The following is a 17,441-nucleotide window of genomic DNA, read 5'->3' on the forward strand; positions in this document are numbered from 1 at the left end:
TTAAATAATATTATTGAAAAAATAATTATATTAATTTTAAGTATTTTAATTAATTAATTAAGTGAAATCACAATAGAGACTAAAGTTAGTTCCTTCTAATGGAGAAGAGAGAGATGCTTTGAGTTCTTATTTACTATTTATGACGCAAAAACTGATGTGAAGTTATTTTTATGTGGACCATAAATAAAAATTGGGATGAGTTCTCTACTATAGATGGTCTGACAATTACCTCAAAAAAACTACGAGATCCTTAACAAAAAAAAATATTTAACCCAACTCTTTAACTTTATTTTTATGGAACTGATGAGTGGTTGTGCAGAAAAAACAAAAAAAAACACAGGAGGCTATTACTTGTTTTCTGATTTTTTTGAGCTTCATCCGACTTATTTGGCTTCTCTCGCCACGGAAAATTCCCTGGCTCTGCCCCTTTGGACTCTGCACGCCCATTCACTCTCAAGTCTCAACTCGCATCCCTAAGACCTACGCTTCATCTTCACTCGATGGCGTTATCGTTCCTTCCATCCACCCCAACCCTTCAATCTCTCAAACCATCTCTCCCCTCAATCTCACCCCCATCTTCTCACGCCCCTTCCCTTATGCTTCTTACTTCCTCCAAATTGACGGGCCCAAGCCCAACCGGCCCATTTGTCCTCACCAGAAGACACCACCTTTCTACCAGAGCTTCCACCTCGCAGTACACTCCCACTGTAGCCGAGGAACTCGCCGACGTAACCATTTTCACCGCCGCCGGCGACCCTGTTGCCTTCAAAGACCTTTGGGATCAAAACCAGGTAATGAAACCTTCTATCTTCTTTATACACTAGTAACTTAATTAGAGAAATTATGTTATAACCATCATTAGTAATTACAAGTTTGTTAGTTAGTTATTTTACATTTTCAATTGCAAGATAGTAGAGACTAAAGTGTACCTATCGCAGTGTTTCTTGTTCTTGTACATGTTAATTGATTTTGTTGCCTGAGAGAACATGGATTAACGAGAAAAATTAGCAAAGCCAATTGTTATTAACCCAAGTTAATCCCATCTTTGGTTCAGAGAGAAATTGGAGATGCATCTTTTTATAGCTAACGGTGTTTCTCGAGATTGAATTAGTATAATATTGCTTAACCCTTCTTAAAACAAATCATCATTTTTTTCCCTGTTACTAAACTAACTAACTATAAATCTTCTCAAAACTTCATGTTAATTTAGTCGTTGAAAGATTTTTAACATTAATTTAGTTCTTGAAAGAAATGCATGATATCTCTTTCTTATACCAGTTTAGTTCTACCAGAAAGATAAATATGATATAATTTTGGTCCTTGAAAGAATAAATTAATAAGTTTATGGAAAATGAATGATTAAATACATATTAAATGCAACTTTTATGAACAAAATTACATCATGTATTTTTCCTGTCATAAACTTATTAATAATGTCAAAAATCTTACAATAGTTAAATTGATAGCACGTGTATCTTTCAAATTAAACTGCTGTAAAAAATCTCAGAGTGATCAATAGTTAATTTGTTTTTTTCCCCGGTTTGATAGCCTCTTTTAACTGACTGTTAGGCTAAAATGCAGCTCAGATTCTTTCTTCGGACAATATATATGCCTGTTTAGATTAATTTGTTTTGGGTTTAAAGTAAAAAAGTGTTCTGAGGGGGGGGGGGGGAATGTGATTATTTCTCTCCGAATATCGGAAACAACCAGGATTAATTGAATACTGGTATTGATTTTCACAGGGCATAGCTGTGGTGGCCCTATTGAGGCACTTTGGATGCCCTTGCTGGTAACTGATATTCTTTCGGTCACCATTGAAGAGTTTTTTGAAGAATAGTTCTTCTAATTATGCTTTGTTTGATCTTGTTCCAAGTTGGGAATTAGCTTCAGCCTTGAAAGAAGCCAAAGCTAGGTTTGATTCAGCTGGTGTTAAACTAATTGCAGTTGGAGTTGGTGGCCCCAGTAAAGCCCGCATGCTTGCTGAGCGAGTAATTTCTTTCTCTTGCTTTGTATATGTGTTTATCTTAGTCTCTGAAGTTTCAAAAGTATCAATATAGTTTTGAAGGTACACTTTTTAGGTATTTTAGGGACAATGACATGTGGAATGCAACTTCAGGGATAAAACAACCTACGAAATATAATTTTAGGACTAGAGTGATACTTCAAAAAATTAAGGACTAAAGTGAATCATGCTTACAATTTTTTAGGAACTAAATTGAACCATTACTCTTTTCTTTTTTGCTCTTTTTTGGTTATGTTGTGAGGGACAACCTTGAGGGTTTGATTATGTTGGTAAAAATAGATGGTAATTTTCATAAGGGTTTATAGATGGTAATTGTCACGCTTATCAAACTTATTTTCAATTATTTGGTCAAATATTTTCGGATTGAAAACCTTAAAACAACCATTTCAATTGCAAATTTATAGGATAGCAATGTTAATTGGTTTTATCTTGATCAGGCCTAGGAGTAGCATGTGGATCTCAATACTCTAATATATCTGAATTTTGAAGGATTCCTGTTATTGTTCCATATCTGTTTTTCCATGCACATTTTTTGGCCTCTTGATGTCAAAACTGACATGTTCTGTTTGACTTGATATTTTTGTATGTTAAGTTACCATTTCCAGTGGATTGTCTTTATGCAGATCCTGACCGCAAGGTAACATATATCGGTAGAACGTGGTATATTCACCTACTAAATCTCATCTTCTATTACATATGTATGTTAATCAGTTCTTCTTTCTTTCAGGCATATAATGTTTTGGACCTATATTATGGTTTTGGTCGTACATTCTTTAACCCTGCCAGTGTAAGCTTAACCACTGACTTTTCTGTAGTCATATCCATGGTTTTAAATTGCGGTTCCATTCGTGGTTGTAGTTGCGCTATGATGCCAAAAATTAACGAAAATTGCATGTGAGCACCAAAACAGTAATATTGGGGCTGCATTGCAGTTGCGGACCGCAATTTGAAACCATGGTTATGAGTGAGATCGATTGCATGCTGTTTGTTATTATGTTTCAACGAAGAAATTGATATATACAGGCAAAGGTGTTATCAAAATCTAGATTTGATGCTTTGCGGAGTGCTACAAAGAACTATACGATAGAAGCCACACCAGATGATAGAAGTGGTGTGTTGCAGCAGGTTTGATATATAATTTTGTCTAGCAGCACAGGACTGAAACAAACTCAATAATCTTCACTGCATTATTTTCTAAACTCATCAATTTTCATTCTCTTAGGGAGGGATGTTTGTGTTCAAAGGGAAGGAGCTATTATATGCGAGAAAAGACGAAGGTACAGGCGATCATGCCCCCTTAGATGATATTTTTGAAGTATGTTGTCGCAATCCTATTGCCTAAAGCTGTAATATATATGAAATTCAAATCTGTAAGTTGACTTAGGTTCATATCAATCCTATAGATGACAACATACTTTGTACGCTATGAATATGATGTATTATAAGTCTGATTGTAGATAGATATTGTTGTATATATTCATCACAAAACCTTGGGATTATAGATAGTATTTTATGCTCAGAAATTTAACTAGTCTAACTTAGTCGACCTATATTGTTACTTAAGTGTTGGGATGATGTAATTTGATCCAATTATTCTTTGGATTATTGTCTGCTCGAATTGACATTCTAAAAAAACAGCTTTTTTAGAAAACAAAAATAAAAATAAACCAAAATAAAAAAACGGTCGAATTAAAAGTTGGCTCAATCATCTCCACCACTAAAATTTGATTATAGCTATAATTACTATTTCAAGAGTAGCTTTATGATGTCTGGATCCGTTTTCGTCACTAATTTTGACAAGGTTAATAACCTACGATAGTTAAAATAGCCAAAAGTCTATTTTGATTGGCCAAGTTAAGTATGTAGCTCTTACTCTCAAAAGAGTTTAGAGAAACATAAGACTTGATTTGGTAAGTTTAGATTGTCATGTCTGTTGGAATTAGCCCACAATTGGCCAAGATCGATTAGGCGTTTGACGCCTAACCTCTATTTTTTTCTTACTCCAAATTCTTATCCTTTATGTTAATAACTAAAGGATAAAATTGATTTTTTTTTTTTTTTGTATTTTTAATACATCAATTCATTTTAATTCCAACAAAATTTTATGAAAAAAAAATTAAATTTAGCTATATTGTATATCCAAATAAACTAAATTCATATTTTTTTTATCCATTCTAAACAAAGAATATAATTTTAAAATCAAATCAATTCCAATACTATTATGTTTCAAACATACAGTTAGAGTAAATGAGGAAATATTTAAATTGATTTTTTAAATTGCACATATGACTACACAGTCAAATTAATCTATCAAATTTTAATTGAATGAAATTGATTTTTAAGCCATTTTATGTTCTCATATCATTTGATCATTTCAATATGGATCGGCAGGTTCTATTCAGGATACAATGAAACGCCATTATTTTTGTAGTTAGTGGAGATTAATATAGGTCAGATCGCTTGAAGAGAAAAAAAAAAAGTACTAAGAGACAAACGTGGCATATATTAGATATGGGAGAGTCAGTTTGATCTAATGAAACAGTTCAATTACACATCTAAATATTTTTGTATCCAAGTCCTATTAAGCAGACTCAAATTTAACAAAAATCACTTTTATTACACCCGCGTGTATACATATACGTTTCAATAAAGCTTCTTCGTCTTCGTCTTCGTGTTCTTTCTTCTCCATATTCTTCCTTCTTCTTCTTCGTTTTTCTCTTTTTTCGTCTTCGCATTCTTTTTTCTTCTTCTTTGTGTTCTTCTTTCTTCTTCTTCGCCATCCTCCTCCTTCTTTTTCGCGTTCCTTCTTTTTCTTCGTATGTTTTCTCTCAATCATCATTCTTTTATTATTGCTATTGTTGCTGCGTTTTTTTTCCTCCTTTTAATTGAGGTTCATTTAGATCCAGAAATGAATTCGATGTGTTTTTATTGATAATTGAGTCTTTTTGACTGCTTATTTAAAATTGAACTAATTTCGGTTCATTTGTGAATTAATTAAACTTCAATTGATGCTGGTGATAAGTATTGATCAAATTTTTTATTTCTTAAGTCATTTTGGTTCATTTCTTAGTTTAATTGAGGTTCATTTGGATTTAGAAATAAATTGTATGTGCTTTTGTTGATGATTGAGTCTTTTTGACTGTTTACTCAAATTGAACTAATTTCGGTTCATTTGTATGTTAATTGAGGTTTAGTTGATGATGATGTTAAGTTATGACTAAGTTTTTTATTTCTTAAGTAATTTCGGTTCATTTATTAGTTTATTTGAGGTTCATTTAGATCCAGAAATAAATTCAATGTGTTTTTGTTGATGATTGAGTCTTTTTGACTGCTTGTTCAAAACTTAACAAATTGAATGGAATGAAGTGGAATCTAATGCCACTGAATAAAATGATAATAAATAATTTCATTCTTCTTTGCTAAAAAAATTGGTCAATACTAATCAACAGCAGCAAGTGAACCTCAATTAGCACACAAATGAATCGAAATTAGTTCAAATTTGAAAAAACAGTTAAAAAGACTCAATCATTAACAAAAACATATTGAATTCATTTTTGGATTCAAATAAACTTCAATTAAACTAAGAAATGAACCGAAATTACTTAAAGAATAGAAAATTTAGTCAATATTTATCAGCAGCATCAAGTGAACCTCAATTACACAATAAACTAAGAAATGAATTGAAATTATTTAGTGATAGCATCAGAGAAAATCGGAACTAATAAAGATGTTACAAAACATTAGTATTATTGGTGATGACGATAACAAAAAAGGGAAAGAAAAAGAAAAAGACGCAACATTGGAGAAGAAGAAGGAGAAGGGAAGAAGAAGAACCTGCGTGCGCAAATTTGGAAGAAGGAGAAGGAGAAGGAGACAGAAACGGATAAGGAGAAGGAGGCACCTGATTTGAAAAGTTGTTATAACAACTTGGTTAGACTTGGTTAAGTATTTTACTTGGATGTAGAGCTTTATTGTTAATGAAAATTTGTCACACCTAAAATTTAGGTGATCAATTTCAACATTTATTTTAAATTTAAATATAAATTATTTTTTTAAAGATTACGATATTTGTAACACCTTAATATTCAAATCCTTATACTCGAGTCATAAGTCAATGATGATAAGGTGGTATGACTTAAGGTGAATTTGTAATACATATATACTTGAAATGAATTATTAAACGAGAAGTTTGAAAATGAGTAAAAGAAAAATTGCAAACGAAAACACTCACATATCGATGAAAAGAACAAAGCACATTCGGAAAGAAGAAATAAAATAAAATATTAAGGAAAGAAAAGAATAAATACAAGATATATATACATAATTATAATAGCCACTAGTCACGACCTGCGAAATTTAGATCGACTAAGATTATAGAAATAAAAATCAATTGACAACATCATTTTCTATCTCTCCCAAATATACATCGATAACTCTATAGGCGAGTTTTCAAAATGAAGAATACATACATATAAATTTTTCAAAATAAAAAAGAAGAGATTCTAAACAAAAGGTAAAAACATGAATCCAGAAAACTTCGCCGTCTCCTAAAAGAATCACAGCTCACTGCTAAGCACCATGACCTACATTTGAAAAACAAGAAATATATACAGAATGAGAACCCCCAACTCATGGGTTCTCAGTACGGTAAAATGCCAAATAGATACTGCATAAGGCAACAGGAATTCACTAAGCAATCCTATACTCCATACTTCATCATATCCATCCTAAGTTCTCACTAATTCGTAATTAGGTAACTGTCCTAGGGCATTTTACTCTAATTCAATTTCCTCTTTATTTCCACAACTCTCCACTTTGACCGGAACAACCCTCAGATATTTTGAACTCAGTGATTCTATATGAACACATAAAATCTCCACCTGGAGCAAGTAGAATCACTCTACTGCATCTATCCAGAGAGCTCAAATCATCTCATTCAGTATTTATCTTTATTATTCAATCTTTTCATCATTTCCTCTCAACAAGAATAGCCCTCAGCATCAACCAACACCAGCATGATAGACCTCTCAGTTATGCAATCATAAGCAATGCAAACAAGTAATACACAAGTAGATTCAAGTAAATCAATTAACATATAATCATGTAACATATTCAATTAGGCAAACTATTATAATTAAGCAAACCCAAACAAATAAAACATATGCAAATGGTGCATGTCTGTCCTACTGGCCATGAACTCACGTGTCGGTTACTTGCTAGAACCCAACACATCCAGTAGCTAACCCGGACATTGTCTTCTCTGCTGTCTACTCGCTATATAGCATAGCCTTGCAGGGTGAGTGCCCTGTACACCTCGCAAATAGATGAAATCTCACAGAGTTAAGTGCTCTATACACCTCGTAGAGTTAATACTCTGTACATCTCGTAGACTCACAAGCCTGTATCTTTCGTAGGGTTAGTACCCTTTCATATCATCGTATAACCATTTACAATTTTACCATCACTTTTCTTATCTCGTAGGCAGATCAGCCTGTATCTCTCACAGGGTATGTGCGCTGTATACCTCACAGGCAGAAAACCTGTATCTCTTTCTAAACTCATTATTTGTCTCGTAGGGTCAGTGCCTTGTACACCTTGCAGGCAGAAAAGCCTGTATCTCTTTATTCATACCACAACACGAGAGAGGGAATCCTCTACCTCAACTCGCTCATTCATTCATCTCCTTAGTCAATTTCATATTCAATTAGTTTGCTACTCATAATACCCTCATTATTAATCCAATTTCTCACTCCTCAATCTCCTTCATTATCAATATCACTCTCTCCACATGTTTATACTCATTTCAAAACCTAGCACAAGAAGAGAAATCCTCAATTCCAACTTTCCTATTCATCCTGGGATATACTGCCCGTCACACTTCTCAATCATCATCTTATCAAAATCTTCACTTACGTATATAACATACAACTTGGAGGGAATTCTCAACCTCCCCAATCCGCCATCATTCACCAATTATCAATAACTTAAACCCATGATTCATTTTGCACATTATCATCATCATTCTCATCATACTCAATCGTAATCGATCTCCACCATCCGTCATCCCTGATTACCATAACCCTTCTCATCATACATGTTCAATCATTCATTCTCAATTCACTAATGCAACCCACAATTTTATTCTTAACTTTTCTATTCTCTATTACACCGGCTTTAAACTCTTATTGGGGTTTATAGAAGTTTAAAAGGCTAAAAGAATGGTTGAAAACTAAAAAATTCAAGTTTTGCAAAACTAGGTGGTCATGCGTACGAATGATACGCATGTCTCATACGTACACATGAGTGTGAAAATTGGCATAGTCGCGTACGCGGACCACCTTCGCGTACACGAGAAATTTGGATAGAGAGCTCGCGCGCATACGCATAACATGCGCAGCATACGCATGAGCGTAATTTTGACAATGTCACGTACGCACGATGGGTTCCGCTTACGCATGACATATCAGAATGGAAAAAGCTTATATGCTCCAGAAACCAGTTTTTCAGCTCAAATTTCAAACCTTCATAACTTTTTCCACAAAATTTATTTTTCAACCATTCTTGAACTGTTGGAAAGATCAATAAATAAATTTTCATAAAAATCTAGTTTCATAAAATTTTCAACTCCGAGGACCAAGTTACGGCCTACCAAATTTGGTCAAAAATCAATTTTAACAAAAAATAGAATTTATCAACTTTTCCAAAAGTTCACAAGCCAAAATAGTTTTAACTCAACCAAATGATCCCAAACCACTTCACATCTCAAATTCTCAATTCCACTATTCTAACATACAATTACCAAAATTCCACATACTCAATATCAAAATTCTCATTCAAACTCATGCATCATCATACAATACATTAACCAGCTTACCATTCTTACCTTTTTCAGCCTCCACCCCAAACTCACAGCCTCCGGCCCAATATCCATCCATTCAATATATAACTCATAAATGTAAAATTCACCGTCGAATTCAATAATTTCAACATCACATCAACTACACACAACAATTCCAACCAAATACACAATTCAAGCTTATTCTTGGAGGGTATCTAGCATAGAATTTCATATTACATTATACGGCATTTAAATGAAACTTAAACCGTACCTTAATGACGTCAATACCAAACTTTCAAACTTGAAGTCCACCAAGTCCAAGTTCTAAATTTACCTCCGCCAAATTCAAACACCACAAATACTCACTTCAATATCTCAAGTACCCAATCTACACTAATTTTACATAGTATACACAATACTCAAACTCTAGAGTTTCATAAAACTTCATAAACAAATGGAAAAATAAGCTCTTACTTTTATCCACTAAAATTAGTGATGATATATAGCTAGAACTCAAGCTAGAGTTTTTCCTAAATACAAGAATCACTAAGCTCCATGAACATACAAGCCAAAAATGTAATTTTCACACTAAAATCAAAACTGGAAATTGGTGAGGAAGAGGCTTACCGAATTTTTTTATATGAAATTGTAGAGCTTGACAAGAGCTTTGTGTGACCGTAAATGGCTTGTCAATCAGAGTTTCAGATCAAAAGTTATGGAGCTTTGAAGATCAAAGGGGTTAGGGTTTGTGTTCTCCTTTTCTCTCTTCCTCTAATCCGTGTCTCTCTCTTCAAAAAGGGAGAAATGTATTTGTGTTGTACTTAAATAGAGTTTATATAGTATGGGCTTGGGTCCAAGTGGACCCAGTCCACTCGATTTAGCCCGTTAGTTCAACTTTGAGTCAAAACCTTTAAGATTATATTTTAATTCGTATTTTAATTATTTTTTTCTTTCCCAAATCATCAATTCTATTTTCTTAATTTCTCTGACTTATAAGTTATTTTTTCACTCACAGTACTAGACAGTCTAAGTCGGTACTACCGGTTAAATTTCTAATATGCATCCTTACGCATTTTTTCGCATAAAAATACATTTTTCTACTCGAAAAAATCCTCGAAAAAATAGGGTTTGTGATTTCATATACTTCGTTGCAACCCTCACCAACTAAGATGGTGCGTATGAATTTTTGGGATTTTTTTATAGTTTTGATTTTTGGGAGTGTTATTTTAAGTCTTTTGAATTTTTGGTATTTTTTATTGTTACTTTCTTAGGTCTTTCTTTTTGAATTTGTTCTTGGTTATGATTTTGGTTCTAATTGTTTAGTTTCAATTTTTTTCGGCATATTTATATAATTAGTAAGTAGAATTATTTTAATTTTGTTGTTTTATTTTCTCTTTTAGTTTTATTCTATTGCAGCATTGAATCAACTTGTGCTGCTTATTCTGCCGCTGATGTGTTCATCAATTTTGCTTCATTTAAAAAGTAAATAATGTTGTTGTTTTAACATTTTAACATAAAATAGCATTCTGACATTCTAATTTAAGTAGTTAGGGTTTATGATTCATTGATTTAGGATTTAAGTTTTATATTTACATGCAAGTTATTGTCATTTGTGAAATTTTCCCAAATTGAATTACTAATTTTGCTTTAAATCAAATGAGATTACCGCACTACATTATATTTATTTATCTGCAATGATTGGGAACCAAATATGAGTCTGGAAAATATCCTTTTTATATCTTAGAGATGATTGGAATTTATCATGCCTATAATTTGTTAATGGGTGCAAGAATCTCTTCTAGCTTATTGAAAGATACTTGTCTTGCTTCCAATGAAAATCTCCTACAATTTGACATTTAAGAGAGCAGGGTCACTTTGAATCATATATGATTTATGTATTTGTCAATTTTTTCTTAATTCAATTCAATTCAATTTTTATGAAGCTTTTATTTGAGTTATTAAATCATCTTTAATTTAATTGTTAGTATTAAATAATAATACCAAAACATCAAAAGAACTCAAAACTATATTGTAATTTATAATTGCTACTCATTTTTTCATAATATGATAATTGTGGAGTGCTTAATGATGAGAATCTCCTGGATTTGTTTTGTTTTTTTGTTTATTTTTTATCAAATTTATATATACTTCGACTATTTGATATTGTCTTTAGAATCATGCTAATATATGATAAAATTTTTGATATTTAGATTTACCTTGATGTTAAATTGAGTGATTGATTGGTAGATAGTTGATGTTATAATGGTAATGAGTGTTATTTTATATTTCTAATTTTTTATTTAATTTTTCATATTTACAGGAGTGTCAAAATTATAATACCATACTAGTTACAAGATTCAAGAATATTTTAATTCATGAAGACACTAATTTATATCTAACTTTTGTATTGTGGTTGAACTTGTAGAACTAACTTTAATGCTATTTTGCTTTAAAATAATCTTAGTTAAATAAAAGATGTTTGAATTATCTATGTTATTATATATTATATAAATATTGACTTGCTCAATAAATTAGTTAATATATCAATTAATTAAAAAATAATATAATTTAACAAATTATGTGTGTAATTTATACTATTAAAAAAATTATTACAAAATAAATATTGTGCTTTTGTAATTAAAGAAATAAAAACGGTTACAAAATCGAATTATATTTTATAACAAAATTTTGTATAAAAAAATTATATTATTACAAAAAAAACCATCTCATAAAATAAAATAAAATTTGTTATCACTTTTATAACAAATTTTAATTTTTATATTAAAAAAATTTGTTACAAAATATTATTTTATATTATAACAATTTTATTTTTTTGTTAAAAAACTTTTTTTAATGGAATATACTGCAATAATTCTTTTACAATTTTTTTTGTTACAAATTTTTTTCGTAAATTCAAATTTTTTATAACAAGTTTTTGTTTTTTTTGTTATAAACACTGTTTTTTTTTTTTTTTTTTTTTGTATAAGATGCCTACTTACTTATCATACAAATTAGTACCACCAAGCACCAATGCTAATCAACGACATATAATACTTGAAAGCCTCATTACACAACGAAAATGTCTAAAACATTCAATGGAAGAACATCGGTGACTCATTGACCATGTTGCTAGCAGAGATGTACTAATAGACATGTACATCTAAACTCCTATGACCTATCTTGGAAGCAAGTTATAAGACTATTTCTAATCTCTAAAAATATGTGTGATTGCCTTTTATTTAGATAGTTAGCCTTTTTTGTAGCTTGATTTGAACCATATTCAATATGGTTGCATTCTGCGTGCAAAATATTTAGAGATCACGTGGTGATCAAGATGCCTGTAATACTATGTAGCCAAGCCCAAGCATGTGTGCTTCCCATCGTACCTTCTAACTTCCTAACAGCTCTTTCTTTGTCTTAGAGTTACTTGAATAAACTAGATGCATCAATTTCTAAACTGTACACATGTACACTTTCCATGATATTTAAATATGATCTGACTCAAATACTTTGTACTCAACATCTCGTATATAAATCGTTTATTGCTTCTACATAAATTGTGCTAAGATATTTGGCGTCCCAAAATGCACATAATCGTCACAAGTTGGTTTGTTTTGCGATTCCCACATAAATCGCTACAGCTTGCTACGATTATGTATTTCTTGAACTATCATACCTTAACATAATTTATGTACATAAGAGTTTGAAATTTTGAAACGTAGCAGGATATTACGATTTATATATTAATCTATGGTACTTCATATTATCCTAGTGCCATTTATGTATAAAAAAAATAAATAAAATATGCATATTTAATTTCATTTTTGAAAAATATGATAATTTTGATTTTTTTAATAATTTATTTAATTTAAAAGATATTATATTATTTAGGCAATTGTTTACTTTAATTAATTTATGTTCCCTATCTTCCAGCAATAGAGAGTACAGGGAATGTGAATGAATTAAAGACAAGGTAGGCTTTAATTAATAAATTAAAAGGCAACAAGCTATTGAATTTTTAGCTTTCAATGAGTATCTTAGGGCATTTCTTTCTTGGTGAAAGAAAATCCAGCAAAGTCTTCGCAGCAGGCCTATCAGTAAACTAGCTTAGGCTTGGGCTGTCCCCTTGGTCGCCTGTGTCAAACTACAATTTGGATGAAATGTGAATTGTGAGATCATATTTGCGTATTATTTTTTTATTTATACTTTTCTGCTTTATTTAGGCTTAAAAGAACAAAAGTTTCAGAAAAATCTGCCGTAACTCTTAAGAAATTTTATCGTTTTCTCGATTAAATAAAATAAAAAGTTTATATTTATTAAATTGTTTTAAACTGAAACAAACGTTAAGTGATAATAAAAAAATTTAAATTAACAGAGTAAAAGTTCCCCTAATTAAACAAGTATAAAAATTAAGTATTTTTATTTGTATAACAAACTTAACACCTAATTAAAATATAAAAATATACACATTAAATTCTTTTAAGTTTTAGATAATGAATGTTAAAATTAATTATTAATAAAAAATTAAACTCTTTCATATAAAAATAAAAACTAAAAAGTTTATTGTTTATTTTTTTTTATCTATGGAGATCTTGGCGTTTTTAGTTGACGGGAACCTTTGTCTCCTACGACCTTTTTATAAAAGTAATTCAATTCTATAAATCTTTTTTGCTATAATCTATAATGTCAGGATAAAACCAATATAATTTTAAAAGATTTATATTCTCGTAATGTTATTACGGGCAAAAATACTAGTTAGTTACTAAAATCAATTATTAATTTATTTGTGTATAAAATATATATGTATTTTAATTTATTTTCAATGTGTATTTATATTTTAACATATATTTTATATTAGTGACTGATTTTAATAACTGATTCTGATGTACATATAGCAAAGTGGATTATTATCCAAAATATTAAGAGGTAAATACTTTAGCAATGGTAATGCTATAACGGCAGAAATTGGAGTCTTACCTTCTTGGGGATGGAGGAGCATACTGGAAGGCCGAAAGATTGTTGAAAAAGGTCTTAATTGGGCTGTGGGTACTGGTGAGAATATCCGAACCTTTGAGGATCCTTGGTTGCCTCCTCCGTATCCTTTAATGATTTCTGACATGCCAAATAGACAGGCTATTTCTGAGTTGGTTCCAAGAGTTAAAGATCTAATTACTGAAGATAGGAATTGGAATCAGAATCTCATTCAAGAATTATTTCCCAAAAACGTTGCAAACAGGATTTTGTCAGTTAAAATTCAGCAGGGTAGAGACAAATTGCAATGGGATTTGAACAAATCCAAGCAATATGATACAGCTTCAGGTTACAGAATTGGCTATTTATTTTACCATCCGCCTCTGGAGCTTTGCCCTAATTATATGCAGCAGAAAAAGCCGTGGATTGATCTATGGAAGTTGAACTTGCCTCACAAAATTAAGCTATTTATCTGGAAAGCTCTACATGGCCCACTTCCGGTGCTTGCTCAGATTCATCACCGCATCCCATTTATATCACCAATATGCCCCTGCTGTCATGAAGCAACGGAAACAGTCACTCATTGTTTAATCGATTGCTCTAGAATTAAAGACGTATGGTCTCAGAGTTATCTTCGTGACTGTCTTCCCCCTCAGAGTTTTAACGACTTTTGGACATGGTGGACTGCATCAACAGAGATACTTAACCGTTGAAGAATGCTGACCGTAATCCTCAATTGCTTGCCATCATTTGCTGGAACTGCTGGAAAGCTCGCAACCAGTTGATTTTTGAAGGTTCTACTTCTATGCTGTCTGCCATTCTAGCAAGCTCTGTCAAGTTGCTCCGTGAAATCCAAAGAACTCCCAGTTTAGGTCGTCATCTCCATGAGGCAAGCTCTTAGTTGCATGCAATTGGATTTATCATTCTTTTTTCTTTAAGATTTTTCTTCGTTTTTCGACCACGCACCGTCGGATGAATACCTTCAGTGTAGTGTTTTTGGAAAATCCCCACCTTTTATTATGCTGTCCTGCTTTTGGACATCTTTGTATTTCATTTTTTAATAATTAATGAAATATAACCTATTATCTTTGAAAAAAAATGTGTATTTATATTTTAACATATATTTTATATTAGTGACGAATTTTAATAACTGATGTACATATAGCAAAGTGGATTAATTAAATTTAAAAAATAAAAGAAACTATTTGCGAGATTCTCATCCAACAGTACGACATCGACATGCAATATTAGTCACTAATGGCAGAGAGAGGAAATGAATCAATGATCTTGGCGTAGGGTAAGTCAAGTAAAGGGAGTAGTCGGGTAAAGAAAACAGAGAAAAACTTGCCATTGGGTTCAACAAAAGGGGAGTCTTAAATTCTTGGCCACTTAGAAAAGAGAAAGTGCACAAGGGACCTTTTTCTTCTCATGCATACACTATAGCATTAACGCCTAACGCGGTTTCTGTGGTGGTAACTACCTAAGATAAGTTGCTATCTAGTTTCACTTTTTCTGATGACTCCCTATGCTTGTTCCAAAAATTTTATTTTAAGATTTCTGAAAGGAAAATAATATAGAATAGAAAAAAAATTAATCAAATAAGAGACAAATAGAGAGGGAATTAGCCAAATAGGAATGCGTCGATTTTCCTCTCCTCTTTCATTGTGATTTGCATTTTTTTGTTGCATTTGTTTTTGAGCGTAAGTGAGTTTTTAGATTTAGAATTATTTTTTATTGTATTTTTAGATATGAATTTTGAAATCTTTGTTGGAACAGTAATTTCTGTTGATTCTTTTTTATGCTGTTGTGATTGAAATTTAAAATTGAAATTAGATTTTTCTGTTTTAATCAGATCTGTTGTTTTTTCTTTTATGTGTTTTGGATTTATTTTGAATTTTAGAAATTTTGTTGTTATATTTTCTAATTTTGCATCTTCAGATTCTGAATCTAAATTTTAGAATTGTATATCTGTGATTATTGAATTTTTTGCTACTAGCTTTGTTGAATTGTTATTGTTAGTTAAAATTTGACTCTAAATTGACTTGAATTTCTGGATTTCAATTGTCTATTAATGATTCTGGTGTTTGCATTAGCTGTGGTTGATATTTCTCCAAATACATACGAAATTTTTTCAAAACTACATCTAGAATTGTATTCCAAAAAATTTTCAATGATAGTCTTGGACGAGAATCTAGCACATTCTGATACATAAATGTTATATCAAATATTAATCTGTATGCATTTGGATTTCATTTCTTTCATAATCCGAACCATGTTAGAGCCTTGTCTTTGAGACATTTTTCTATCTCCAAAAATTTTTGGTGTTTTGTAATTTGTTGAGCATTTTAAAGCTGTGCTATGAGAATAAGCCAATGGTATTCATCTCCAGTACCATCAAACATAGAAAATTGGTTCAATGAAAGCATCACTTGATACAAATTGTATCAAGAGATAGAAAATTAGATAAAAATTTAGAGAGAATAGAATAGAAATACCTAGGATTAGGGTCAAAGAGAGAAAAGAGAATTTCTAATTATATCATTCATATCATACTACTACACCATATTCCTATTTATAGTATATTTCTTTAATTGTCCTATAGGCCTAATACTAATCCTAATAGGCTATCAAGAATTTATTATTTTTGACCATCAATTAGCCATCAATATTTAAAAGTGTGGGCTAAGTTAGATTACTAAACTAAAAGAATTGAATTAATGGCTAAAAGTGATGGTCAAAATTAATAAATTCTAATAATCTCCTAACATTTCTCTTAATAAAATTAGAGAGAATTAAAAAAAAAAACATAATTTTATAAAAGGAAGAATTACAAAACAAATTATGCCAATACTTTATAATAAATTCTAGAGTAAAGGACATTTTCATCCCTGACCTTTTTTTTTCGCAGACATTTTCGTCCTCAAGCAATGGAAAATACATTAAAGCCCCTGACCCCTGAAAAATGTGGACATTTATGTCCTTCCGTTGAATTCAGCCGTTTGCACTGGACAGAAAAGGCTGAGCTGGCAGAGGTGGCGCTGAGGTGGCACGTAACGGAGGCCAGGTGGCATAGAGCATTTCGTAACAGGACATATAAGTCCCTGGAGACGAAAACGACGCCGTTTTTATATCCTCCCCCATTTTTTCAAATTTCTCTACCCTTTTTTTCTTCCTTCGTCCTTCTTCCCTTCCATTCTTCTTTCTCGACCCTGCCTCCATCACCGCCGCACAACCGCACCTCCATCAGCCACCATCAACGCCGGCGACCTCCTCCTTCCTCTCTTTTCGCGTCTTCTTCCCTTTCTCACTCCCTTACTCCCATTAGTCTCTCTCTCTTCTCACCCTCCTTCCACCCACCGTTTGTCCGCGACAACCTTCTCGGCGACCCACTATCGCCGCGCCGCCGCCTTTCTGCAAAAATTAGTCTCAAATTTCGAGGGGTTAGGGTTTTTCTCTGCACGAACAATAATGAACAGTGTCGGATTGGGATCCTCGAACCTCTGCATAAATGACACTCTCACTGACGACGAGCTTCGTTCGATCCTGGCGAAGCTGGAGAACGAGAAGGACAAGGAGATCTTCGGGTTGGTGTGTAAGAGGTGGCTCCGA

The 17,441-nt window shown here is 31.9% G+C and overlaps 1 protein-coding gene across 1 annotated transcript; it reads left to right on the forward strand.

The window, feature by feature from the left end:
• Positions 1 to 349: 349 nt before the first annotated feature.
• Positions 350 to 3,546, forward strand: LOC107627989 (Thioredoxin superfamily protein). The gene is made up of 7 exons (XM_016330797.3): positions 350 to 791; positions 1,743 to 1,789; positions 1,874 to 1,988; positions 2,616 to 2,660; positions 2,751 to 2,810; positions 3,047 to 3,148; positions 3,246 to 3,546. The coding sequence occupies exons 1-7, from the start codon at positions 501 to 503 to the stop codon at positions 3,363 to 3,365; spliced, it is 780 nt and encodes a 259-aa protein (XP_016186283.1). The 5' UTR covers positions 350 to 500; the 3' UTR covers positions 3,366 to 3,546.
• The last annotated feature ends 13,895 nt before the right edge of the window (positions 3,547 to 17,441 follow it).

The sequence above is a fragment of the Arachis ipaensis genome, chromosome B1 (assembly GCF_059453495.1).
Source record: "Arachis ipaensis isolate K30076 ecotype BB chromosome B1, ASM5945349v1, whole genome shotgun sequence".
Lineage (NCBI taxonomy): Eukaryota > Viridiplantae > Streptophyta > Magnoliopsida > Fabales > Fabaceae > Arachis > Arachis ipaensis.

Coding starts and splice junctions, on each gene's coding strand:
- LOC107627989 (XM_016330797.3), top strand. CDS start 501: ATGGCGTTATCGTTCCTTCCATCCACCCCAACCCTTCAATCTCTCAAA. Junction 1,989..2,615: donor CCCGCATGCTTGCTGAGCGA/GTAATTTCTTTC, acceptor TTGTATGTTAAG/TTACCATTTCCAGTGGATTG. Junction 2,811..3,046: donor CATTCTTTAACCCTGCCAGT/GTAAGCTTAACC, acceptor TGATATATACAG/GCAAAGGTGTTATCAAAATC.